This window comes from Zea mays, chromosome 1 (genome assembly GCF_902167145.1).
Source record: "Zea mays cultivar B73 chromosome 1, Zm-B73-REFERENCE-NAM-5.0, whole genome shotgun sequence".
In the NCBI taxonomy this organism is placed as follows: Eukaryota; Viridiplantae; Streptophyta; class Magnoliopsida; order Poales; family Poaceae; genus Zea; species Zea mays.
In genome coordinates this window covers 208,722,854-208,741,145 of record NC_050096.1, presented here as the reverse complement: position 1 = coordinate 208,741,145, position 18,292 = coordinate 208,722,854, and the positions used below count along the sequence as shown (strand labels likewise).

The following is an 18,292-nucleotide window of genomic DNA, read 5'->3' as shown; positions in this document are numbered from 1 at the left end:
CCTTAAACCACCGTCTCCCACCGACTGCTACAGTTCCCCTAGGGACGCTGATGCGTGTGGTGGAGCGCACCGGGACCTCTCCCTCACTGATGCGTCGCCTACATCCCCGCCTAGGATCCCCTCCCCTCCCGCATCCCTCATCCCCTCTCCCTCACAGATGCGCCTCCGCGTAGTCGCCGGCGAAGACGACGCGACACCTACTGTCGTGGTTCCCCCCGGGGACGCTAATGCGTGTGGTGGAGCATGGTGGGACCTCTCCCTCACCGATGTGTCGGCGGCATATCCGCGCAGGAGTCTACACCACCGTCGCTCCATGGCTCGAACGCCTGCGCTCGACACAGCGTGTCCCCGTCGTTCACCTTAGCCTGCTGCTGAATGCCACCTCGCCTCCCTCGCTGCGTCGCTGCGCGTGCCTCGACCGTGGCGACGTGCCCAAGCACGTGACCGAGGCCAACCTGCTCCCCTTGTTCTGCGAGGTCGCCACCGTCGACGAGGTCACCATCATCAAGGACAAGGCCACCAAGGTCTCTCGAGGTGCAGATCTGCCTGGCCCCAGATCTGGGTCGCCGCCCTCCCTTCCCCATGCCTGCTCCCGCTCGGTTCGCCGCAATGTTGTGACCTTTACTGCTCGCTCCAGAGAAATTTTGCTCCGCTCGGGGTTGGGTTTGAGAGCAATGCCGCCTGCCAAGGAATCTGAGTTTTTTGGGCTAGAAAATTTTGTAGCGTTTTTTGCTTGTTTTTTCTCCGCCTGTGTGGTTTTGATTTTGCTGTAATTATGCAGAGAGATCTCGCGTCGAGTCCTCTGGTTGCTTGGGTTTTAGCATGGATTCCAGTTTTTGTTTTGCTAGGCATGAATTGCGGTAGCTTACATCCGATAGATTTTTGGTTATAGTGCAATGCTTAATTCACTTTGCTGTGTATCTGATTGTGACTATGTTTTTGGTGCCTCTGATTTGCAGAAGTAATATTGCTCGAAAATGTAGAGCTGACTCTTGAAGCCTTTGACTACATGCAGCTGCCATTCACGCTGAAAGGTGGTATCAATTTTTTAATCCGACTGCATTGATTATCCTCTTTGTTAACAATTGCATGGTTGTAAACTTTTACTTCTGTTCTACTGCTTTACATGACAAATTAGGAAGCTAAGCATCTAGATAGGAGAATTTGATTGGTTCGTGTCAATATTTAATTTCTTAGCTCACTCTGTTCATGCCTTTGTGGTTCATGGACAACTACTGCTACGTGCTCCCTTCCCCGACAGCGCATTCTAACACGGCATGATACACCAGCAACTGAATGTTGTCAACATCAGCGGCAACGACGACAACTCCACATCGAGAAACAACAACTGTGGGCCAGGGAGCACAATCCCGTGGTGCGGTGACTTGCCCACGTTTGCCATGCTGCCTTGATGCATGGCACATCAACAAGAAGAGCACCAGTTTGGAAGGCTAATTCCGAAGGAATTGAGGTAGCAAATTCAGGCATTGTTTTCGAGCAGAGATGTATATGATATATTGCAATATATTAATACATTTAAGGATAATGGACTAGATTGCATGATGCTATTGTAGGAGGCTGCTTTGTAGAAGGTGACTGGTTAAGAACCTTCACAATTTTTAAAGCTTCATACTTTGTACATCATTGTATATCAGAACACTATATTTCTTTGAGCTATTGGTTAACAAAATAATTGAACTCAGTTATTCATGTTGTTTTCACTATTTTTCTTGTTAATTTTTGGAGTGGATTGTTCTTCTTTCTCTTTGTCTTTGCAGATGTGCAGAGGGAGATGAAGAATGTGGAGAAAGACATCAGGGTGGCTACCAAGCGCAATGACATGTTATCTGCAAAGGTACGGTCAGTCTGATCTTGTTTTCTATATAAGTGTTCCTCTCTTGTAGCATGGATTGCTGGGATTCTGATAGTAGCACAGTTTGTCAAGGTGAATCTTGGAGTAATGTAGATACAAATCAAAGTTATCTCCTGGCGCTAAATAAGGTTTTAGAATTGATGTTCATCTTGTCTAATGTGGATTGGGTGCTATTACATGAGCAAAAGAAAACCTTAAAGGTTGTCTTAGTGTATAAATAATAAACATGGCAGGAGCAGAACCGAAAGAAAAAACAATATCATAACCTTTGCACACCTCACTACAAATTTAATATGCTGATGTCATACATATGACGTACTATTACTTTTGATATAAGCTTCATACCTGGTAATCGGATATAATATGTGAATGTGTGTTGGGTCACACATTAATTATTTTTCTAGAAAAATGTAAAGTTTGAAGATTATTTTAGTTGGTTTGCAAATTCTTCAGCTCCTGCGTTTGACTATTGTCATCTCAATTTATTTTAGTCGACATTTGTTTACTGGAGACTAGAGTTCAGTTTTACTTCCATTGGATCAATTGTTGTGCGAATCATGAATAAACTTCTTAATTGGAGTAATTGGTTTTGTCTGAACTTCCTACTTCCAAGAATGCTCGGGTATTTGAGATTGACTTTGGATCCGTTGAGGATGCCCAAACATGCATTCTCATGTTTCTGGCACAAACAGATAAAGATATTTTAGCCACCAAAACTTATTGCCACTAATAATAATTCATCGCAAGAATACAGTAAAAAACTTCTTATTTATAGTTCTTCATTAGTAATGGTCTTACCACAAATATGGAGTTTCTACATTATTAAATAGGATTCTTGTGTCAGCATCCACTTTAAAAGGAGGGTACATCATCAAATTGATCATAATCTTATTCATCATTAATATCCTCGACTCTGATAATATTTTTTTCTGGGCAAAATAATGTGGCTCATCATCTTGTTTCTTGTCACTTTTTGGGTTTAGAAGTTAATATGTCTGTAGAATTCCCGAGTCACATCCTTCGTGAGGACAAAAGGTTCGTCTCTATATCCAACATTTTTGAGGTCCATGGTTATTGGTTGTCAATTTGTCATATCGTATTCAGGGTCCACTATAATGCCTCCACCTGCCAATTTCACCCATTGCCAATGAAACAGATGAACCTTTAAATATACTAACTCATAGTCGACTGTTAGCCTCTCACCAATAGAAGCCATGTCTGCACGCAGAGCTGATGCTGCTGCTCAGCCAGACGGCGTGCTTCATATCGGAGATCTGCGTGCCGTCCTCGCTCTTCACCAGCCGCTTCTACATCTGCTCCGAGAGCGACTACCAGGACCTGCTGCGCAACACGGACGCCAACCAGACGGCACTCGAATACTGTTTCTCTTTCTTGTGCCTTGCCTGAGTTGTCATGTCCAACACAATGATGATATTTCTGTTTTTTACCTCTGAAGACTCAGATTCAAGTAGCTCTTCTCGAAGTGATACCGATGCCAAAGCTCCTCAACAAAACAACGGGTCAAAGGTTCTTATATATATATCTTGTTATCTGAATTCTTTTCTGAGTAGCAGAAGTTTCAATCAAATTTATCTCTTTCTGTTGATGTGAAGGATATTGTAAGACACTATCTCAATGGTTGTTCTCTCTCTCTCTGTCTTCTCTTGTCTACATGCAGGAAAAAGTTCTACCTGTCGATGGCGTGGATCAGGAAAAGGGTAAGTTTTGCTTCATAGGTGTATCAATATTTGGAATCTCAATCAAACCCTCTTGTTTTCTGACTACTAACATAACCTTATGGAACCACACAAAACTCAACGAGAATAATGATGCAATGCTACATACATGCCCAAAGTCCATTCTTTTACACTTTTCTAGATGAGATAATTAGCACATGTGCAATTACTGTCTTGTGTTGTGTGAGCTGACGGATTTGATTTTTATATCCTAGACAGTGATTCTGGTTACACTTGACTTGAGATTCATGGAACCAATTGGTTGAACCACCCATCCAAATTTTATTTGTTTTAATCTAATGAATAGTAATTGTTAGCAGTGGCAGGACTAGAGTTTATTTTCATCGGTCAATTATTGGGTGTGATCTTCAGAGGTTGATAATTGTGCATGTCTTTTGAGTAGGATCATTCCCTTGTTGCCTTTGAACCATTGATCTGGACCTTTTCTTTCTATACAATTCCTATACATAACTTGTTTTATTGAAAAGAAATGACAGTTGACACTTACACCTCTATATGTTTGCAGATAACATTTCCTGGTTTTACAACCCAGGAATATATAACCACTTATATCTTACATAGTCTTGATTTAATTTGCAGATTCACTGAGCACATTAAATTTACCAGAGCAAAGTACAAACCCTATATCTGTTTCTGCTGATGGTGAGGGTAAGCATGAATTTTCATGATGGCCAGTGAATACCCAATCTTCTGTGGTAGAGAAAATGGGTTCCCTTACAGGTCGATATAATGAAAATTTTAGGGGGAAATGTATCTGAGAAGCAGGTCTCCCCTGACAAGCAAATCCGAGCTGCCCTTCTGAGAAGCCGCTTTGCTGATACGATCCTTAAGGCTCGTGAAAAGGCCCTTGATCAGGTGTGTCTGTGAAAATGATTCCTAGAGAGTGTTGTTGTCTGCGTTTTGTGTTATTCACTGTAAGCTCACCTGGTTGTTAATATTAGACTACAAAGAAGGACCCCGAGAAGCTTCGACGCGAAAGGGAGGAACTTGAGAGGGTACAAAGAGAAGGTGAGATGCAATAGAATCATTTTTAGCTGACAACAGTCATGTGACAGAATTTCTGTTACAGAGAGAGCTCGGTTGCAAGCTGAGGCTAAAGCTGCAGAGGACGTTCGCAAGAGGGCTGAAGCAGCAGCTGCTGCTGAAGCTAAGCGACAAAGAGAACTTGAGAGAGAAGCAGCTCGCAAAGCTTTGCAAGAGGTAATATCTACTGTATGCTCTCCACATTCAACATCATATGCTCTGCTATTGCCATACTTGTAGTGTAAGCAATGTTGGCTTGCAGATGGAGAAAACTGTTGACATCAATGAAGGGAGCCATTTTTTGAAAGATCTTGAAATGCTCGGAAGTGTCACAGGTGAACAGATACCCAACTTGGTTGGTGAAACAAGTCCTGGGTTTCAAATGGGAAGCAACACACTAGAAAAGCTCGGGCTGTACATGAAAAACGATGAGGATGATGAGGATGGTGATTTCACAGATGAACCAGTGGCTGATGTTGAAGAGGGAGAAATAGATTAACTGTGTTTCTGGACCATTTTTGATATGTTACAGGAGACCTGTTGGCATGACTGATCTGCATAGCTTTCCTTTGGTATACAAAGTGACCTGACGAAAGATCGTGTCACATTGAACCTGAAGGTCTGGTATTCATTTTTGTAACTGCCTAAGTTTTGGAGCCAAGTTGGCAAATGACAGGGAGCCTCAGACATGTTGGAAGTTCGTCGTGCTGCATGTGAGGAGAGCATCGAGCGTGCGTATCGTTTGGATTGAGAATTCTCTCTGGACTTTCCATATCCATACAATGGAACAGCGAGTTTATTGCATATATGATGAGGCCACAAAAGGGGAGAGGGTTGGAGGAGGGACCACAAGGAGTGATGGTGATAGTTCTTGGCTCTTGCACAGGTGCGAGCCGTTTTTGAGGGGTAGTTTTAGAGCCATTTCCGTGTTGTGAATGTAACATCGGAAACTGTACAAAAGTTAGCCTGATAGATGGAAAACATTGACTTGAATTTATGCAGTGCCTGTTCTTCATCAATCACTTCACTTTTTTTACGTATTTGTTTTCATGAGATGGTGCTCTTTCATATTGTTCTGGGATCCTGTGTTGCTTATCATTTTGGCATGAATGCACAAGATCTTGTAGTAGTGATGCTTACCGACCTGTTTATAGAAGTGTTGCTGACGCCATTATTTCTGCTTGTGTTAGTGTGGAATTATGTAATGCTGTGTAGAGAGGAGGGTAGTTGACTTTCTTATGTGGCCTTGAATCCATTTGTCCAATTGTCCTACTAGAATTGGATAGTACATTGGGTTGTTTGGATAAAATTGTTCTCCTATTACCAGTGAATTGGTGTGGGAGGTGAATTTTTTTCTCATCTTCTTAAAGTCATGTTTGGAAGCAAAGGAAATGGAGAGGATTAGAGAGGCTAAAATACCTTTGCTACTCAAAATTAAATACCAAGAGAATTTTAGCTCCTCTATTCCCCTGTTCTTCTAGCTTACAAACAAGCCCTAATCCCTTATAGGTTCCCTCTCTAAAAAAATCAAATAGACTTCTCTAACTTTGATCGACTACATTTATATATAGCATATGCAATTTCAATTAAAAATTAGTTTCTTTAAATTCTCCATGAAATATGTTTTGGTAATATTAATTTTTATTTTTGAAAAACACGAGTGAAGTAAAGTTATAGAAGTTGACCTGGGATGTAGCTAGAGTGAACAACAATTTGATTTCAGATGGAATAATATATTACGAAGAATGATTTGAAGAACAAGAGAATATACAGTGATATCAGGTTTTGGGGGAGGGGGGAGATTTAGCATAGAGCATGCAAGGCCCATGCATCTTTCTCAATGTCCCCACTACAAGCTACTCTATCAAAGTCCAAAGTGAACACACACAAACATTTCCCCTACAATACTGATACATATATGCATATGGTAATCCATAACCAATTCATGGTTCAAGACAAATTAACAGGACCACTGATCATCATTAGTCATGAGACTGTACATGTATCTTTCTCTGAGAATGTTTTATTTTTTTTGGAATTCCGTGGCATCGATGAGATTCAGAAACCAGTTTCAGCCGATGATGGGCGTGTGTTAATTATGGCTTAGACCAGAGTAGTCTTGGTAGAATTTGTATGTCTTGATTTTCAGAATCATCTGTCGAAGTCCGCCAATCGGTGACAGCACCATCAACAGCACCCCAATGACAATGCATATCTGAAGAACATGTAGAACACAGGGGAAAGGAAGTAGAGGTCAGGCCGACACGTTCTGATGATGCTGAAGAGAGACTCTGGGTACCCAGTTGCATTGCATCCGTGTTATTCTTACCCAGTTGGTAAGCCATGAGAGGCTGAACCTTCTGGGCTTGTAGATGATGAGCCACATGATGCAGGGAAGCTTACAGAAATTGACAAGAGAGATTTGGTCAGTTGTGATGCTAAAAATCTGAACCTGTTTGACTGTACATGCTGCTGATGAAATGAAACTACAGTGGCAGATGGCAGCTCACGAAGTAGCTCGTGGGTGCGTAGGCGAATCCACCGAAGAAACTGAGCAGCTCGCTGAAGAAGGGGAATGTGATGGCCATGAACATTGTGAGTGCTGCAGAGGTTGTTGCATTGCATCTCATGTCAGTCTTGCAATCAGTGTGATTGGCAGGCACTAGAACTTTTTCAGTTGAGAAAGAGGTGTTTCATTACCAATATAGACAGTCCAGGCAATGAGACAGAGCCTGAATCCCGGTGTGAACCAGTACGTTTTGACCAGCACCGTCTCGATCATGTCGAACACCGGCATGGCGTACACCTGGTAGCTGCCGACGACGTGGACGACGACCATCATGTTGGCGGCGACGATGAGCCACCGCGGCCGGTTCAGGGTGATGAGGATGTTCTCGTCGACGTCGTTGCCGAAGGCCCAGTAGCCGACGAGCGCGACGGGGAGGTAGCAGGCGGCGATGACGACGTAGGCGACGATGACGCCCTTCCACATGGGCTTCTTGGACGGCTTCCCCGGCGTGGACGGGATGGTGGCCTGGATCTCCAGCACCACGTTGTGCCCGGCGTACGTGAACGCCACCTCACCCAGCGTGCCCAGGAAGCCGAACACCTTCCCCGGCGTGGTCGTGGCGCGCAGGCTGTAGTCGACATCCGCCTCCGCCGCCTTCCCCTGCGCCGCCGACGCGGTCCACGCGATCGCCGAGTAGCCGACCGACATGACGTCGGCGGCGAGCGAGACGCTGGAGATGGAGTGGAAGTCGGGGAGCTGGGAGAGGACGAAGTGCACGGAGGCGAAGACCGGCCGTGGCACACCACGTCGTGGAACTTCTGCAGGGACTGGCCGCCAGTGATCATGTACACGATGTTGAGGCCCACCTCCACCACCAGCTGCTGCGACACCACGATCCAGAGGCCCAGCTTCTCGCTGAACGCGTGCCGCCCCAGCTCGTGGTACCGGTCGAACCGCTTCCCCGGCACGCACTCGTGCATCTCCACCATCTGCCACAGTGTGTACACCATGATGACCCACGACAGGACCAGCACCGTGACGCCCACGCCCCTGGGAATCGAGAACTCGGTGATCGGCCGGAAGGGAGGAAGGAAGGCGACGAGCCATGCGCTGAAAGCCCAAAATATATGCTTGGCAGAGCCCATATGGATGGAAGATATATATGGTGGATGACGAGACGGACCAGCCGAGCTCGGACATTGTGGAAGGCGGCGTACCACCACTTGGTGTTCCTCCTCGCGTTGACCGGAAGCCAGTCGTCGTCGGCCGCCGGCTTCTCGTCCTGCCCGCTCCAGCCACCTTCCCCTCCCGCTGGCGCGTCTGACGTCGCACGCCTCCCTTTGGGCGCAAGAGCGACTGTGGCAGGCTGCAGAGTTTGTAGTTTGGTTGATTAGAAGAGGGCCAGAGACACAAGCAAATCTTATGATCTTCCTTTGTTCAAAATTTGTTGTGTTGCGTTGCGTCTGTGCAACACCCGACCGTCCAAGAAGCTAGCTGCCTAGCTGCTAGCTCCCAAGATTTGATTTTTCAGGCATCCAGTTTGGGCCGAACTTCTGGTTTTGCGGAAAATGGTTTTGATTTAACTTTGTGTACTTCAGTACTCAAATTTGTTGGAGAGACAATTTGTTGTTACCCCTCCCCCCTCATCGCCCGAAGATTATGCCCGGGATGTGACTGTAAATCATCTACCTCTCATAATCACCACGTCCAAATCACAAATCTTGGCACAAATCTCTAGCATTAAGATCATCCAACCGTCACTAAGTATTTTCTTTTCCTTTTAAGGATCTGCAGTTTTAACTAGGTAGGTGCCCGTGCGATGCCACAGAACATAAATTGCTTCTCGATTTGTATATCAGCTATGCTTCCTGTGGAGCAAGGAAGCGAACGCAAGCCAGCCTTTTGTATTAGTGCATTCTGTTCAGTTCTTACTTGATCATCCCGTGTTCTCGCGTGTGCCATGGCCGAGTGGCAAGCTCAACACTGGTATTGTTGTCTTGTCTCAAATGAAGTCCGGTTCCACAAGTTAACCGGAAATCTTCATGGGTGATAGCTGTGTCAGATTCTTCCGTGCATAGGGCAAGTAATGCAAGTGATAGCTGTGTCAGTTTACCCCCATTTTCTTGGGCATCACTTGTCTCAAATGAAGTCCATTGGAGGTTCGCAATTTATGTTCCGTGGCATCGCACGGGCACCTACCTAGTGATCTTATTAAATGAATTAGTTACAATATAACATCATATATATCATCCACATTATATATCTTTAGCATAAACCATCATATCATGTATATCCATTACATACATCATTCACATTATATACGTCTTAAAGTATCACCAGCTGTATAGGCATTAACCATTTAAAAATAATGTATAAAGTATCAATATCCGTACATCCAATAATCAGTTTGAACCAAGATTCGTCGAATGATTAGAGTTGTCACTACTATCTAGAATGTAACTGAACAACCGGTTGACAAATGAGTTAGACCCTTCAATGTCGACATTTTCAGGTGGTACTAATTGTAGAGGAGTCTGAAAAATTTATAGATTATAATTTAGTTATATTGACTACAGTTATACAGACTTTTGCTAAATTGACTAAGGTAGTTTATCTAAATTGACTAAGTTTTGCTAGAATTTGAGCTAGATTGATTAATTTAAGCTACAACGACCATGTTTCGCTATAATTGAACTAGATTGATTGTTTTTCCTAGAATTGAACTAAGTTGGCCAATTTTTCTAAATTAACTAAGTTAGATAGAATTGAGCTAATTCATGAGTTTTCTGTTGATCACTTAATTATAAATTAAAACTATTTTCCTAAAATTTAAATAAATGTTAAATATAAATATTTGGCTATGTATTTGAATTATTTTGTTGAGTAACTATTATGGTAAATCTTACATTAATTATTCCTACTGATTTATATGTATTGTTTAAAGTATTTGCTTAAATGGATAAATTAATTAATAAAAAATGCTTTACATTAATGTTAAGTTTTTGTTTGTTGCAATTTATGCTTGAAATAGAAAATTTAACTTTGCTCTAAATTAGACTTGAATTTAAAATTTAAAATAGAAAGTAGAAATTAGAAAAAGAAAAAGGTAGTGGTAGAGTGTAGAAGCCTTGCTGATCATAAAGGTGTTCTTGTCATAAGTTTCTTGACTATGTTGTAAAATTCATATTTACTTAGGGCACAAGTTGTGATGTATCCAAAGGATGACTTTATGCCTCCTGGGATCACAAGTCTTTATCTTTATATAAGCACCTATAAGCAAGAATGGCGGATTCTGTCGTCTATAATTAGAAATAAAATACTTATAGTATGAGCTAATATAATGTATCAATGTATCTTTGGTTGATTTGTCTTGTTTGTTTATACACGATGTTCTTTAGGAAGAGTCGATATAAATTAGGATACCACAATAAGATATTTAAGAAAATCCTCCTTTCAACTCGCGTGTAACATCCAAAAAAATAAATTGAAATTTAAATAAAAATATATTCTAAGATTTATTTAAATTGGATGCCTAATATGATTAGTGCTCTAGGAGTATAAATACGACAACAATATTATGGGAATAAAAGAGATAGTTAGAGTCCCAAATAGATAGGATTCTAACAGATAAGCAGAGTTGGATTATCATAAGACTAGGTTATCAGATTAGTTTTGTCATGTAACCACCGACCTCCCTGCCAATATAAATACATGCTACCATAAATCCTCAAGCCATCAACCAAAGACTCATCTCCTCTATGAGTTCGAAGAGGTCTAGGTCGTCGTCTCCCAGTCAACTATGATGGTGGAGGATCATCGCACGATATGGTGTATATATTTAGTTATTTTGTATAGAATTTGTATTAAGTAATAAAAATGTGACGTTGATTTCTATACCATGAGTCATCATATGTGTAATACTTGATCCTAGCACACCTTTAAGATATATCTGGATTCGTCCTTAAATCCGGATGTGACAAAGGAAGAAGCTTCAGGCAGTCACTTTGTGCGCATACTTGATGAAGCTAAATAAAACCACATGAAGCTTTTGAAGCTCAAACAACAGGATGTGAGAAGGAAAGGACAACTTTGCCCTCGGTATGTATGGTAGTTTAAATGTATATGTTCTAGGGCATGATTGTAAATTCGCTAAAACCACACTCCGCGCCTATAATTAGGTGAACAGTGCCAAACATTAGGGAGGAGGAATTTTCTCTTTCTCGATCGGAATTGGGCGTATTGCTCTTCATAAGAAGTTGTACCTTCTTCTCTCTCTTCCTATTCTAATATTACGAAGCATAAGGTACTTGTACAAATATTTAAGTAATAATAAAAGGAGGGGACTTTACATAGCAATGTTTTCTATATTCAGGTCATGCGATTGTTGAGCAAGTCTTAGTCTAATATCATTTTTGCTTCTACTATATATGCTTCACTTGTTTGTCTATTCTTTTGTCTTCACCCTATCAATCTAACATCTCTTCGAAGATGATAGAATGACAGGGTGAAGATGAAGCTCAATTTAACTATGTTGCCTTGATTTTTAATACCTTCAGGGGATTGAAATCAAGTGCCCAACATTGGCGCCCCTTCGGTGAACTCATGAACTCCACAAGAAGCTTCATCACCACACTGATGAAGAACATGGCAAGTTTCAGCACTTTGTCAACCCAACCACAGGAGGATCAAGCTTTGAACTAGCTAAAAAAGGCATAAAAAAGAAGCTCAACGAAGGGTACAACATGTCGGAGACCAAGGACCCTTCATCAAGTCTAAATGGTCTCACATCTCAATCACCTTCTACCAAGAGGACCTTCAGCTCAAGGATTACTCACATAATGATGTCATGGTCATATCTTGTGTCATCAAAGGATTTCTAGTCCATAAAGTGTTGGTGGATACAAGCAATGCAACATATATCATCTTTGCAAAAGCTTTCAGATAGATGCAAGAACCAGAAGACAAACTATAAGATGCAGTACATCCTCTATGGTCGTCTCGCCCAACTGGCTGCACATCCAACTGGCTGACTCCGAGGTATTTATACCCATGCCCCATGGTCGTCTCGCCCACCAAACCCCAACCCGAAAACACGCATAGTATCCAGTCCCAAGAATCACCATAGCGGACTCATCACCGGGAGAGAGAGTAGAAGGATTTGCTAGCATCCAAACTCTGATTCATCGACGCCATACCCTAATACAATGCTCAGGGGATGTCGCCGAATCATGGGGGAGGTGTTCGTGGCCTTGTTGGGCAGTGAAGATCACATGAAGAAGGAGAATTCATCACCGTAATCCACCATCATTGTAGACTTGTCGCTTGCCGTGGTCGGCCTTGCTGCCAAACTCACCCCCGATAAGAGTGCTTTGATTCAACTCGTAGTATCCGTAGCACCTCATAGATCTCGGAATTATGTGGGTTAGAGATGGGGGTCTCGGTTCAGGGCGCCGATGACCGCCGCCGGCGAGGGGGGGGGCTCTGCACCGCCGTCGTGCTGCCATGATGGGGAAGAAAACGAGCTAGTCGCTGATCCCGTAATGAACCGCTTAGAATAGAAGGAGATACCCCTACACTTAGATGAAACCAAGGCCGTTGAGATTTGATCTGAGGGATGAGGACAGATCGAGATTCGTAAAATCCAAGCTGTTGAACTAGGATCTTACGGTGGGCGCAGCATACCGGTTCACCAAGGGTGTGATCTAATTGTGGCCCTCAATTTTCAGATCGAACGGTCCAAACTGAATGATATCCGCTGAAGAGTTATTCTAACCAAAGGATACCCCTTTGGCTGAAGAGTTATTCTAAAGAGTCCCTAATGTTTTAAGGAAATCGACCTGCAGTCCAAGAAATCTCTGATTTATACAAATTAAATACAGAAAATGATTTTTGGTATAAAAATAGAATATGCCTACACTGTTTGTTCTAATGTTTTGGTATAATGTTATGACTTATCATGTTATATATAGTGGTGATAAATGATGCTAGGTAGCATTTGGGAATTCTTTTTGTAATTGTTCATGTTAGGCAATAAAATAGATACAAAGATTTACGTGGAAACATCTCCTCCAATATGGAGGAGCAAACAATCACGAGGAAACAGATCCACTAACAACCGTAGAGTACAAGTTACAGGGAGAGCCTATAATTGTAGGCGTACAGGAAAGCATATTCCAAATATATAAAAAGAATTAGAGGCATATTCCAACAAATCTCCCCTTGACTCTAAATCCATAGAACTGTTTCCCAAACACCATTAGGATGCTAAATTTGAATATCAACCAAGTCTAAGGAATCATTAGACTTCGAACTGGAGCACGGTTTCGTATCATCAAAATAAACTCTCTTCTGGAATGCAATAGAAATAGCTTCAACATCAACTGTTGAACATTGCAAGTAATAGAGATTATTCAAATGGTTGCCCTTCAAGATAATACAATTGCCACGAGAAACCTTAAGAACACCATCAATACCAGCAAAATTGAATCCCATTGCTTCTAAAGTGCTCAAAGAAATAAGATTTCTCTTCAATTTTGGAACAAAATGGACATAAATAAGTTTCTTAATACTGCCATCATGAACTTGGATATAAATAGAGTCGATTACAATAATCTCACATGTGGATCCATCTCTAATAACAACCTCACCAGCATGATACTGAACATAATATGAAAACCAATCTCTATACGAACAAATATGAAAAGTGCAAGCAGAATCGAGAACCCAAGAAGAGCACTTTTCAACAGAGGCAACAAACAGCGCTTCTCCACTATCCAAAGTTTCAACAAAACTGGCTTCAGCAGAAGACTTATCCAATTCTTTTTCTTTCTCTCCTCTTTATTTCTCACTTTGGGGCACTGAGAAATTTGATGAGTATTTTTTCTGCAATAACGGCAATAAATGTTGGATTTATGATATCCAAATCCCCGAACAATTAAACCTTCACCTTTGGGTTCAGAACGAGAATGAACATCAAATTTTTCCTTGGACAACAAATTTGACTTAACATTCTCAAATGACAGTGAAGTATGATTACCATAAGCATAATTTTTATGATTACCATAAGCATAATTTCCTTAAAATACTTAAAAGAAGGGGCCAATGTGACTACCAACAAAATTGTCTTATCTTCATCATCTATCTTCACATCAAGACTCCCAAGGTCCAGAATAATTGAATTAAATTCATTAAGATGTGACTACATAAATGTACCTTCTGACATGCGAATAGTGTAAAGACGCTCCTTGAGACGTAGCTTGTTTGCAACACTCTTGGTCATATACAGCTCTTCCAATTTCTTCCACAATATTGCTGTGGATTTTTCATGCATTACTTCTCACAGAACATCAAAATATAAACTGAGTTGTATGGCGGACAAAGCTCTCTCATCAATATATTTCCACCTATCATCAGTCATGACAGCAGGTCGCGTCTTCAACGCCTTTTGAACAACCAACTGGGTAAGAACAACCTTTATCTGAACCTGCCAAATAGCAAAACTAATTTTGTCATCAAACTTCGGAATATCAAATTTAGTCGACATAATGCGAGATAAAAAATTCCGAAGTCAACGACCCGACGGCGGCGGCCACAATGTGGATAAAAATAATGTGTCTAACTCTAGCTCTGATACTACTTGTTAGGCAAATAAAATAGACACCAAGATTTACGTGGAAAAATCACCTCCAATATAGAGGAGCAAACAACAACGAGGAAATATATCCACTATCAACCGTAGAGTACAAGTTACAGATGAAAGCATATTCCAAATATATAAAAAGAAAATTAGATGCATATTCCAACAGTTTAACTGGACGTGCACAGTAACTGCATTAGCAGACGTTATGCTTTCATTCTCTCTGTGGTTGTTTTCAGAATTTAGAACACCACGAAAGGCAAAAGGAAGAAGAGAAATTTCGAAGGGAACAAAAATGTGAACACAAGCGTATGGAGAAGTTTATGTAGAAACAATCTATACGAGAAAACCATTGTGGTAGATAAAAAACAATGTTACAATGTCTCTCTTCTATGGAACGAAATCAGGATATCGTTCATTGATATATATATAGGTTCGATCTTTTGTCCATCATTCGTTATATGATTGTGTGCCGATAACGGGATGCACGTGCCGCACTTAGCTTGTAGGAAAAACTGACGACCTGCGGATGCCTTTTCCGTCAGATAAATGCATGGCTCTCGGAGGAAAAACATACTACTATTTCTATAATAAGCTCAGCAGCAGCACAAAGCTCGTTAATAACCTAGCCAATGGAGCTTTCAGCCAATAAGATAACAAAAGAAATATATACCCAAACGTTGTAGGAGTATTATATCGATTGATCTCATACGGACAGAATTCATACAACCACGCACGTACGGAATAATGATTGCAAAAGTTGGTAAGATGGCAATTCAGATCCTTCGCATCCCCTCCTTTAAATTTTAGAGCTCTAAAAAAACCAGAGCACTTTAGCGCAGTTTTAAACTCCAAAAAACTTTAAATATGATATATATAGGTTGAAGTTAAAGCTAATTTTAGACCACTTATTTAAAGACCTAAAATTTAGATTAAGCACAGCTGATTCAGATGCCCCACTTGCCACTTATTGGTAGCTAGCTAGTTGGAATTCATATATATTATTGCAGTATATATATACTCTACATCTATATATATCTATGTGTATAGATTATGGATGATGCGTGCGTGCAGAGCAAATAATGGCACATGCATGATGGCACGAATACTGACGCGGCGGTACTGTGAAGTACCAGACACAGTCCAGCTAGGCACCGAAGGAAACCAGAGGAGAGACATTCTATCCATAGCTACACAACAACACATGATGCATGTCTAGATCACAAGGTACACCACAAGAAGATCCACCACCAGTTCATCGTCATCTGAGCAAGCTTTTTTTTTTCCAGATGAGAATCAGTTCAGTTCCTCCATTGGCCGTGAGCCCGCTATATATAGCTTCATGCATACGGTGCAGTACAAAGACCAAAGCTGTGCGAAATGTACGTAGGAGCTGTACCCCCTATACCAATTGCTCGAGGTCTCTTTCATCATAAACCACAGGGATTGAAGAGGATTTTGACTTGTTAGCAGACCTCTCAACCCCTTTTAGTTTGACGGCAAAAACCAGCAGCTAGCAGGGGACCCGAGCGATCAGTTTGTTGTTGAAGTTGAAAGAGTACCAGTCGCCATTATATTATTATTATTATTATATTACTATACTAATGCGAATCGCCAAATATATATGCATCACACACCAATGATATGCATGCAACTAACCAATCTTGTAACAACCGGTAGATCAGTTAAGCAGCTCGATCGAAATTCTCTTACGGCGGCGCACCGAGGATACAACAAATGCCGTTGCTTAATTAATTTCTGCTAGCTCTAGCTAAGCCAGGCCTCTTACCTGCTAGCTAATTGCAGTTGGACAGCATGCACCACTTAGAGCAAGTATATTAAACTGACATGGACGAGCTGCAAGAGATATGACGTCAGATTTATGGTGATGCGAAAGAAAACTAAACTGGTATCTTAAGGTTGTACATACCCTAACATGAGAAAGTTATTATATAAGTAGTTTTTTAGTTAGCTATTTGTGACATGACAATATCATAAAAACTCGTTGTGGACTATATTATTAAACTTGCTTTATCTTTCGTTCGTTCTACAGGTGTGTATGTTTGGTACAGGTGTGTATGTTTGGTGAGGTATAGTAGTACTAGCTGCTGCTACTAGGATTCCCGCTGCATGTTATATATTTTTTTTCTCTAAAACCTGCAAACACATGGTTAATTTGTCTCCATAGTATTTAAATATGATGAGTGATTGTCAAGAAGTTAATTAGCTTTAATGTAGTGTTAACTAATATTTGCGTGAATTATTATGTGTACAACATGTCACTTGATCTATTGTTTGCAGGTGTAGAGGATAGAGACGGTAGTCGACGAAGAAGTTTAAGCTCAAGTAGGGTTGTGCCAATGGACTATTTTTCTCCAGGTAAAGTGGTTCAGCCAGAATATATAAGGGTATGTTAGAAATATGTAATAACTCTATAACTAAGATAGGAGGCTGCCTCAACTAGCTATGTCTTTAGATTTCATTTTTAGTAGAAGACTCTAGTTGCAGTAGCTTAAGCGTTTCTCTCTTTTTGTTGTTGATATATGCAATGCTCTATTCTATTTAATCTTTGCTCTATAAGAAGCAGACTTGTTTGATCACAGAAATAAAACAATCATTATAGGAGATCTGAGTCTATATTCTTACTTTGAGTTGGATTTGTTTTTTCTTCTCCCTATCGCCATCGTCTCTAGTGTTTTGTTGGATCATGTTATTCTGTGTTTCTAAGAATGGTTTTAGTGCATGTATATGTGCTAAAACTTTTGAGGAGCATCCCCACAAAAACAGTTTGGGCAGAAACCTCGTGAACATGTAGATCCAACTTGTGGAGGAAATTGGGAGAAAACCCTATTTTTCTTGGGATTTTTAGATCCAAGTTGCTTTCTGTTGATCCTTGGGGTTACCTTCTAATATTCCAAGAAACATCTCCATAAAATTTGGGATCAATTAGAGTTTGATTGCATCAAAATCACCTTTAGGAAGGGAGTTTTTGGGCTGATGGGATTGTAGACCATTTGGCGTGAACAGTAAATTGATAAAGTTGGCGTGGATGAGTAGTAATCTGGTCAAGCTAGTTCTGCTACATAGTTTCCTGTCGGATAGCGTTTTCACCCGTTTTGATATCTTTCTCATCCGTTTGACTTTTCATGTTTGGGGCATTTTTAAAGATGTTTTATTAGGGTCTCAAGTTAGTAGTTGGCTTGAATGTTATCATGTCGATAGATTTGGATTTTTTTTTTGAGCTTTGGGTTCGATTTGGGACAGCCATCAGATTTGGAAAAATTAGAATCCACACCCATTCAACTCCTTTTGGTCTCCGTTGTTAGCCTTTCAAAATGTATTGACTAGTCACTGTGCCAGACCACACATTCATATGTGCATTTCTAGTTTAGTACTACATATATTCTAAATTATAAGATCTTTTGGCTTTCTTAAATATAGTAAAATAAAATATCTAGAAAAAACTGAAATGCTTTATACTTTCGATGAGGACA

The 18,292-nt window shown here is 41.0% G+C and overlaps 1 protein-coding gene, 1 long non-coding RNA gene and 1 pseudogene across 2 annotated transcripts; 2 read left to right on the top strand and 1 right to left on the bottom strand.

Annotated features, from left to right (window-relative positions):
* Positions 1–948: 948 nt before the first annotated feature.
* Positions 949–1,874, top strand: LOC103633037 (uncharacterized). The gene is made up of 3 exons (XR_002266811.1): positions 949–1,034; positions 1,262–1,471; positions 1,779–1,874. It is a non-coding gene; the product is annotated as an uncharacterized lncRNA (long non-coding RNA).
* A 1,232-nt stretch (positions 1,875–3,106) lies between these two features.
* On the top strand, positions 3,107–5,672 carry LOC103633036 (transcription factor GTE11). Its single transcript, XM_020547230.2, has 8 exons — positions 3,107–3,254; positions 3,330–3,400; positions 3,552–3,591; positions 4,210–4,278; positions 4,373–4,485; positions 4,572–4,638; positions 4,700–4,830; positions 4,916–5,672. The coding sequence occupies exons 1-8, from the start codon at positions 3,107–3,109 to the stop codon at positions 5,150–5,152; spliced, it is 876 nt and encodes a 291-aa protein (XP_020402819.2). The 3' UTR covers positions 5,153–5,672.
* An 858-nt stretch (positions 5,673–6,530) lies between these two features.
* Positions 6,531–18,066, bottom strand: LOC103645229 (lysine histidine transporter 2-like; annotated as a pseudogene).
* Between the last annotated feature and the right edge of the window lie 226 nt (positions 18,067–18,292).